The 9165-nt window shown below is 39.1% G+C and overlaps 1 protein-coding gene across 3 annotated transcripts; it reads right to left on the bottom strand.

Moving 5' to 3' along the window:
- Positions 1–734: 734 nt before the first annotated feature.
- On the bottom strand, positions 735–8776 carry LOC108989459 (photosynthetic NDH subunit of subcomplex B 5, chloroplastic). Of its 3 annotated transcripts, none has more exons than XR_001995846.2 (6): positions 8486–8776; positions 8343–8403; positions 2907–2969; positions 2770–2828; positions 2358–2644; positions 735–1039 (listed from the first exon to the last, which is right to left on the bottom strand). XR_001995846.2 is itself a non-coding variant. In XM_018963061.2 (5 exons), exons 1-5 carry the CDS (start codon positions 8735–8737, stop codon positions 2414–2416), a joined length of 666 nt encoding a protein of 221 aa, XP_018818606.1. In that variant the 5' UTR covers positions 8738–8776; the 3' UTR covers positions 2271–2413. The 3 variants fall into 3 exon arrangements, 1 of the variants encoding a protein (XP_018818606.1); XR_001995845.2 differs by having other exon boundaries at positions 735–1028; positions 8486–8775; XM_018963061.2 differs by lacking the exon at positions 735–1039 and having other exon boundaries at positions 2271–2644.
- Between the last annotated feature and the right edge of the window lie 389 nt (positions 8777–9165).

Genomic DNA, 9165 nt, shown 5'->3' on the forward strand with positions numbered 1-9165 from the left:
TCTTCTCTTTTTGAGTGCGTGCATACTCCGTGTTGAAAAATTGATTAGTCGAATTTCAACCATTAGAATTCCAGGAGAAAAGATAATGTTTGAAGATCGTCAGAAATTCTGGCTGCTACAACAGTAGAAGACAAATGACTAGTTGTCTGGTCAAGTAAAAATGTCAATTGACAAAAATTTTATAATTGAACTTTACTTGTAATTGATTTTCAAATAATAAAATTGATTTTTCTAGATTTGATTGTCCCATAAAGTTTTACTATTAAATAGTTCTTTAAAGGGTTTTCATTCGATACCAATATTGGTGTTACGCATTTCATTTATTTTAAGTATTTGATTGTTTCTCAAATTAATTGCATGTTTGATGACTAACTAATTTGTTGAGTGAATTGGTAAATATTTTCACTGCATTCCAGAGGTATTTCGGTAATTTCAAGTAGAGTGTTCTTCAGTGTAACTTATCAATATCACACTCTTTAATGATGACAATAGCTCCATAATCCTAATCTTGTCATAACTAAAATCTTAAAAAGGAGGACCAAAAACTGTATCTTTGATAAAGACCCGCTATACAAGACTACAAGTTACATGGGGGAAAAATTACAGGTGTTCTTGAAATAAGCTTTGAAGATCCAAAACATAATCTCAATCATGAGCACATGTTTCTTCTTCGCCAAGCTATTACTCAAAGGCATACACATTATTTTCTGAAATTATTGAATAAACAAAAACTCTGAAATGAAGATGAACATCAACAACAAATACTGTCAAAATATGACAAATAGCAGAATTCAGAAGACACGGTATAAGTTGGTAAAGATAGAATAACGAAGTCAGCTCACAGAGCACTCCTCGTGGCTCGTACAGCTACTCAACTGATAGGTAATAATCCATAGCCATTAGGAACTGCGAAATTCAAATATCCTAATAAATACCCATCCCGCATCCCTCCCTCCTCTCTCTCCCAGCTGGCAAATGAAATTTGCCCCAGTGACCTCCAATTATATCATTGCTGCTATGTTCCATCTCTGCAATATGCCTTTCGCAAATTTTATTAATTTAATCTTCTATTAATTATAAAAAAAAAAAGTACCACCTCTGCAATAGCCATTCCACCACCATCATCCATCCACCACTTTCAATCTATGTCATCCACCAAGATTGTTAAACGTATAATTTATATAAAATACTAAAATCTAATATATAATAATGATTCAGAAAGCTGATATTAAGAATAGAAAGAAGATACAATTAAACCCGAAGGGAAAATTTCAGCCACATTGATAAATTTTGGCCCAAAGATAGAAAAGAAAATAAAAAAAACATATTGCAACCATGTACACTATCCTAATTAGGAAAAAGGTGTCAGTACGACGAGTCTAATGTACTAACTAGCATGGTGATGCTAGTAGTGACATACTAGGGTATCAGTGCCTCAAGGTAAACCAAGATGGCCAATGTGATGGTTGGGTTGTGGAAGAGATTCCAATTGGGAGGTCATAGGCTGGTCGTAACTGGACAAGGTTTTGGACCAGCATGGATCCCTCAAACACACTTACAAGCATTCTCCACTAATTACAAGGACATTATGAGTAATAAATGCAAGACATGGTGAATAGAAACTTGAAGATCAAAAAACAAATTTGCATCCTTCTGCGCTTTTTTCTTTTTGGGGGCGGGGTGGGGTGGGGGAGAGCATCAAAATCCACAAGGACTGCCACTGCTATGCACCTTTAGATCGATGCACCATGAACCTCCTAGGAAGCAGCCCAAAACCATAAAAGGTTTGATGAACATAAGGATCACTAACAAACCATCTTATCATAAAAAAAGGATCCCTAACAAACCTTGGCTTGACTGAGTCAAGTTTAATGAACAATCAAGGTCCATTAAAAAAAGAAACTGGAAATCAAGTATTTTATGATTTAAGCAAACAACTCAAAGAAGGATTGGAAAATGCTAGGGATTATCATATACATTTTTTTATAAGTACTGTTCTCAGGTTATTGGGGAATGGACTAATAGACAGAAACAAGCATTTTCAAGTCCTTCTGTTCTCAGGTATCATATACATGTTTACAAAGGCCAATAGCAAATGGCATGTAATTGATTGCTTCTTCCAAACTTCTTTTTCCTTTTTTTTTGGGGAGGAGTGGGAAAGGCTAGGCTCTGCCAAAGCTCTCTCTCTCTCTCTCTCTCTCACACACGCATGCACACACACACGCATCATTTAAAATTTAATGCTTCCTTCTAGAATAACAATCACTTAATTCACTCCATAAACATAACACAATGGAAGATACAAAAAGTACAAGCAAAGAGATTGAAGAAACCTGGGGGAAAGGAAATAACTATACCTCCATTCTCATCTTGATTATGAATTCTCGTGACAATGCAATATGCTAAGGAGATATTATCTCTTTGTTATATCATCCTTTTTCACAGTGAAATCCCAGAGGTCCCCATATTTCTCATTGAAATCCCATATGCTCATGCTATTGTAGTCAGCTATCAACTTATCACGAGATCCCCTATCCATATTGTATATTTGAGGTTCAAAGTTGTGAGGTTTGTCTGGCTTATCCATCTCAATTATGGTAAATACTGTCACAAACAAGCCTGTTCCGATGAACAAGTACACCATCTGAAAGACAAGCAATGAGAGAATTATTTCAAAACCACGACAAACTAAACCGTTTTGGTCATTCCAAAGTATATAACAGCGGCTTTAATAATCTTTTGTATGTGCTAAATATGGATTCGTAGTACCGGAACATGCATGAACATCCCAGTGGCAATTGCTGGGAGGAAGAGCCATGAAATTAACCCTGCGAAGAAGATCAACCCAAACGATCTTTAGTAACTCCTACAGTAGCAAATTATAAAAGATCAGTAGTCATTTATACCCTGAAAACCCGTAGGAGGTTCTACTGCTGCAATATCTTCTGCTATGGCTCCCCAAAAAGTTCCTGTTAAAAGCCCAGTAAAAGCTAATCAATGTAAGCAGCCTCCACGATCAGAAAACAAGGATTTATTCTTCAAAAAGAGAGATTGTGACCAAGTCTCACTAACAAAGAGGTCAAACTTATAGACCCTGAGAAAATTCATATATCTTTTTGTAAAAGAATTGACAATTTGGCAGACTTACATGTAGTCATTTCTTTTGGGACCAACAGGAAAGTATGTTTGGGTATTTCCACCTTATGTCATGATTTAAGTCCCCTAAGAAGCTTGAACAATGTTTTCACCTTCTACTCCCCCAGTTACATAAAAAGTTAAAAAAACCCACTCTGAGAACAAATGATGCGGCTCCAAGCTGTGCACAAGCCTAAAATTTGCAAAAATGAGAAAGGTGGGGGAGAGGACACCCACTTTCATAATATTTTCAGTTGATACTGTACTCTAGCTGCTCTTTCCCTTATATAGGAAAACTTATAAGAATTAGTGAAGGTGTGTATATTGGCATGCAGGCAAGTATCAGTTAAAAAAAATATAGGCATGGAGGTAAGTGTGGAGGAAACTCGAGGAAATTGAGGCTTTTTAGCAGATGGACGTGAAAGAGATAGCTTGTACTAGCTAGTCATTACTAGTCATCCAGTACCATTCCCTTAAAGTCACTTCCTTTCTTTTCGTCCACGCTACTTTTTTTTTTCCCTTCAACATTGCGGAAAGAAGTTTTTGCTCGTTTGGGATTAGCTTGGGTGATGCCGAGAAGAGTAAGTGACCTCCTAGTTTCTTGGAGAGGCATTCGGGACAACTCTCAAATTGCATCCATATGGAAGATGGTACCAATATGCCTATGGTGATGCATTTGGAGGGAGAGGAATGATAGAAGCTTTGAAGACCAAGAGCGGTCAATGGATGAGCTTAAAACCTTGTTTTTCAATACTTACTCCATTGGTCAATTGTAATTGATTTTCATGGCATGACCTTCTATGATTTCCATGTATCACTAAACTGGCATGCTTACGCATTGTTCTTGTATATGTCCCGTATACTTGGGCTATTGCCTACTTTTTATATAAATAAAAAATTGTTTATCGATAAAAAAAAATTGCAGCTAAAGAAACAGGGAGATCATCGGCGTTGAAGACAACAGCTAAAAAAGATAGAGAGCTGAAAAGATTGACTTGTTCTATTAATTATGATAACAAGGAGAGTAGTAGTGGGAGGGAAAGGTCGAAGGGGCGGGGGAGCTGTTTATTTTATGAAGCCTAGAATCTAATCGTGGAACGTTAGGGGGATCAACGATGTTAACAAGCGACTTCGTATTAGATCCCTCATTTCTCAGTTGGAAGGTCGATATTGTTTGTCTCCAAGAGACTAAGCTGTGCTATGTTGACAGAAACATTATTCGTAGTCTATGAGGATGTTCTTGCATGGGGTGGAGTTATTTAGCTTCTTTGGGAGCTTCGGGAGGGGTGTTGTTGATGTGGGATATGAGAGTGGTGGAGTTAGTAAATGACTGTATTGGGAATCATTTTATGGCCGGGTCCTTCAAGAACATTGAGGATGGGTGGAGGTGGGCTCTCGCAGGCGTGTATGGTCCCAATGCAGTTTGAGAAATGAGCTCTTTGTGAGGGAAATTGGCGGGTATGCATTATTTATGGGATTTACCTTGGGTTGTGTGCGGGGATTTTAATGATGTACGTTTCCTGTGCAAGAGGGAGGGGGCTACTTATTTGTCAAGGTCAATGGAAGAATTCTCGGAGCTGATTTTCAACCTAAACTTGATTGACCTTCCGTTGATTGGGGGGTGTTTCACGTGGTCGAATGGTCGAGGGAGGTCAAGGTTGGACAGATTCCTAGTTTCTCCATCTTGGGAGACATATTATCCAGACTTATGCCAGAAGAGATTGTCACAGGTATGCTCTGATCATTTTCTCATTTTATTAGATAGCAAGGGCATTCATGGTGGTAGGCGATACTTCAAATTTGAGAATATGTGGTTGCAAACGGTTGGCTTTGTGGAAAGGGTGAGGGATTGGTGTGCTTCTTATTCTTTTTATGCCACTCCTTGTTTTATTGTGGTTGGTAAACTTAAAGCCCTTAAGCTGGACCTAAAGAAGTGGAACATGGAGGTGTTCAGACATATGGATGAGCAAAAAAGGCATCTTTGGAATGAATTGCATTCACTAGAAGATGGGGTGGTTACAGAGGAGTCTAAATTGAGAAAGACTGAGGTGGTGTCTGAGATAGAAAAGGTGCTGTTGTTGGAAGAAATTTCTTGGAGACAAAAATCCAGGATGACTTGGCTGAAGGAGGGCAACAGATGCACTAAGTTCTTCCACATAATGGCAAACTCTCATAAGCGTAATAATGTGATTGATGTGCTTCATTCAGGTAATATGGTGCATCAAACCCTGGAGGCTATACAAGATCACATTGGGTATTATTATGAAGATCTCCTCAAAGAGACTGCGGTGTGGCGTCCTAAATTGGATTGGTTGTCTTTTGATTAGCTAGATGCTAGTGTATCTAGATGGTTGTAGAGACCTTTTGAGGAAGCCGAAGTGCTAGAGGTGGTGAATGGCATGTGCAAAGACAAAGCCCCGGGTCTGGATGGATTTTCGTTGGCCTTTTTTCAAGAGTGTTGGGACATAGTAAAGGATGACGTGATGTGGGTTTTTCATGAGTTCCATCTTTGCCACAAGTTTGAGAAGTCCCTTAATGCTTCCTTCATTGCTCTTATTCCGAAAATAGCGGGAGCCATTGAGTTGAAAGATTTCCGTCCAATTAGCCTGGTTGGCGGGATCTATAAGATCATTTCAAAGGTGTTAGTAAATCATATGAGTTTGGTGATGGATAAAATTATCTCCAAGTCTCAAAATGCTTTTGTAAGAGGTACGAAAATCTTGGACTCTGTTTTAATTGCAAATGAATGCTTGGATAGTTGGTTGAGGGATGGCATCCCGGGAGTCCTTTGCAAGCTGGATATGGAAAAGGCCTATGATCACGTGTGCTGGGATTTTTTGCATATATATTAAGAAGATGCGGCTTTGGAGATAGGTGGTGTGGATGGATCAAACATTGTGTTTCGACCGCTCGGTTTTCCATATTAGTTAATAGCCAACCTTGTGGATTTTTTCAGTGTTTGAGGGGTCTAAGACAAGGGGATCCGCTATCTCCTTTTCTCTTTGTTGTAGTTGTGGAGGTTCTGAGTCACATGGTGGAGACTGCTGTTAGGAGGGGTTTTCTTGCTGGTTTTGCAGTGGGTAACGTTAATAATGAGGCTATATCCATCTCCCATTTATTATTCGCGGATTATAATCTAATTTTTTGTGACGCAGACAGAGGACAGATTCAAGCTTTAAGGACTGTACTATTGTGTTTTGAAGTTGTTTCGAGACTTAAGTTAATTTGGGTAAGTCGGAATTGGTCCCAGTTGGGGAGGTGGCAAATATTAACCTCCTAGCTGAGTTGTTGGGATGCAAAGTGCCTACTCTTCCTATGAAATACCTCGGACTCCCTTTGGGAGCTTCTATTAAAGCGAAAAACATTTGAGACTGAGTCGTAGAGAAGGTAGAGAAAAGGTTGTTGAGCTGGAAGCGGCTTTATCTTTCAAAAGAAGGGAGAGTAACTCTCATCCAAAGTACCTTTTCCAATCTCCCAACGAACTTTCTTTCCTTATTCCCTTTACCAGTGTGGGTGGCTAATCAGATTGAAAAGCTATTTAGAGCCTTTTTGTGGGGAGACATGGGCAAGGAAAATAAATTTTATCTTGTGAATTGGAAAAAATGTGCAGTCTGAAGAAGTTGGGAGGTTTGGGGGTGCCAAACTTGATCAATTTTAATAAAGCCCTACTAGGAAAGTGGGAGATTCCAATTGAAAGGGACTTCGTTGTGGAGAATGGTCGTGGGTCGGAAGTATGGTTGTATTTTTTTTTTTTTTTTGGGGCGTTCTAAGAAAGGTAGGGGGTTTTATGGCGTCGGCCTTTGGAAATTTATTAGGAAGGGGTGGAAGGTGTTTGCAACACATATTAACTTTGAGGTCGGAGAGGGCACAAGAATTAGGTTCTGGTTTGATGAGTGGTGTAGTGAGAGAGCCTATTTTTCCAGGTGTTTTCAGATTGGCTAGAAATCAGCAGGCTGCTGTCTCAGATGTGCTGTGTCAAGCCAATGGTTATATGCATTGGAATATGATCTTTTTTAGAAATGTGGAGGATTGGGAAGTCGAGGAGATAGCAGGGCTTTTCAGCTTGCTTTATTCCAGGAGGATAGGAGGCAATGGGAGCGATAGAATGTTGTGGAAATTTTCGGGGAGCAAGAAATTTTCTGTTAAATCTTTCTACAAGGTGTTGACAAATTATCAGCAAATTGCATTTCCTTGGAAGGGTATTTGGAGAGTTCCTGTGCCTCCCAAAGTTGCTTTTTTTACTTGGACAGCAACTTTAGGAAAGATCTTGATGGCTGACAACTTAAGAAAATGGGGGGGATGGTCGTAATAGTGTTACATGTGTAAGAACAATAGTGAATCAATTGATCATCTTCTTCTACATTGCGAGGTGGCAAGGGAGCTATGGGATGGCTTACTTAGTAGAGTTGGGTTGCCTTGGGTTATGTCTGAGAGTGTGGCAGAGCTCTTAGCATGCTGGAATAGGCATCATTAGAGTCCTCAACTGGCTGTGACGTGGAGGATGACCCATTTGTGCTTATTGTGGTATATATGGATGGAAAGAAATGAGATATGCTTCAACAACAAGGAGAGAACTAGGGGGGAATTATGAAATTATTTTGTACTTTCTTTGGTTCAATGGCTTTCGGCTATAGTTTTAAAGGGAGGGAATGCGCATGGGTTTTTGCTTTCTTTTCAGCTTTCTAGTACGTAAATAGGTCTCTTTTGTATACGTCATGTGTACATGGGCTTTGCCTAGTCTTATTCGATCAATGAAATTTCTTACTTATCAAAAAAAAAATTGTGCTCTTTTTGCCAACTCCCTTTTTAATTCCTTGTGAGTTTCGTGAATATCCTCATTCATAGTTTCTTCAAACTATTCTGAACTTCTGTTTTCTGAAATTGTATATTTTTTTTTCTAGGAGCAAACTTGAAGCCCCAAAAATTTACTGTCAATAGCAGGGTTTGTTAACCGTTCCCCCGCATCGTGATCCAATTTCCCATAACACAAGAAACCCAATAGTTTGGAAAATGGGAGATTAAATTCCATACTCCCATGAATTTAAAATCCTGATAAATTTTCGAGCATTATATTTGGGATATTGTCCCTCTTCCTAAAAGAAAAACTCTATGTCCAAAAATATCCGATCACCACCTCTTCAACATTAAAAAAATAAAATAAAATAAAACTTAATCCCCACTGAACCCACAGATAATGAAGTATATACCTTTCTCTTCGCCTTCGTGGTACGTGTGGTGTCCATCGTACTCCCCGTACTTGAAATCATCCTGAAACACAAAAGACCGTCACAAAAAGTCACTCACACACACTGACACTGAAAGAGGAGTGGCTGAAAGTGAAAGACCATACAGGGTCAACACTGTTTATGCCCCAACGGTCAACGGGATCTTCGTTGAGATCGGGCTCGATCTCGGACAGTCCAGCACGGTTTAACTTCGTAGACCTGCGATTCTTCCCCGGGTTCCGGTAAAAGCTGGAGGGCAAGGGAACTTTGGTGTTGAGGTTCAAAACCCTAATCCCAGTCCTAATAAATGAATCGGAGCTGAGTTTTGGGGTTGAAACGGCAGAGAGAACTGGGAGCGACGAACAGCAGACCGCCATTTTTTGTTTTATCTTCAGTTTTGGCGATTGGCTATTTGGTTAGGCGTTAAATGCGCGCCTTGCATTCGCAACGGTACGATAATGTTCAAAGTGACGGCCGGTCTTCGTAAGTTGGCCTAATGACTAATTATATTGTGACGCGTGTTGAAAAAGAAGTAGCAATTATTGAAATTTGGTGTCACGGTGTACGTAAGATGTTCACGATTTATCTTGCTGAACCAGATTGATACGGCCACCGGTCATCTCAGAGGTGAATCTCCTCGCCTCACCCCTCTACGGTGGTAATAGGTTTTTTATTTTTTATTTTTAAACGTTTAAATAGATTATTAAAAGTAATTCAACATATTTCGAATGAATTTTAAAACTATTTTAAATGAATTTTAAAAAAATTAAAATTTTTAAAAGATAATAGATTGATTAACTAATAT

The sequence above is a fragment of the Juglans regia genome, chromosome 7, assembly GCF_001411555.2.
Source record: "Juglans regia cultivar Chandler chromosome 7, Walnut 2.0, whole genome shotgun sequence".
Lineage (NCBI taxonomy): Eukaryota > Viridiplantae > Streptophyta > Magnoliopsida > Fagales > Juglandaceae > Juglans > Juglans regia.

Bases quoted from the DNA above. Each gene is read 5' to 3' on its own strand.
- LOC108989459 (XM_018963061.2), bottom strand. From the start codon at position 8,737: ATGGCGGTCTGCTGTTCGTCGCTCCCAGTTCTCTCTGCCGTTTCAACC. The intron at 8,404-8,485 runs GTATGGTCTTTC...TTTGTGTTTCAG, and splicing joins GCATAAACAGTGTTGACCCT to GATGATTTCAAGTACGGGGA. The intron at 2,829-2,906 runs GTATAAATGACT...TCTTCTTCGCAG, and splicing joins ACCTCCTACGGGTTTTCAGG to GGTTAATTTCATGGCTCTTC.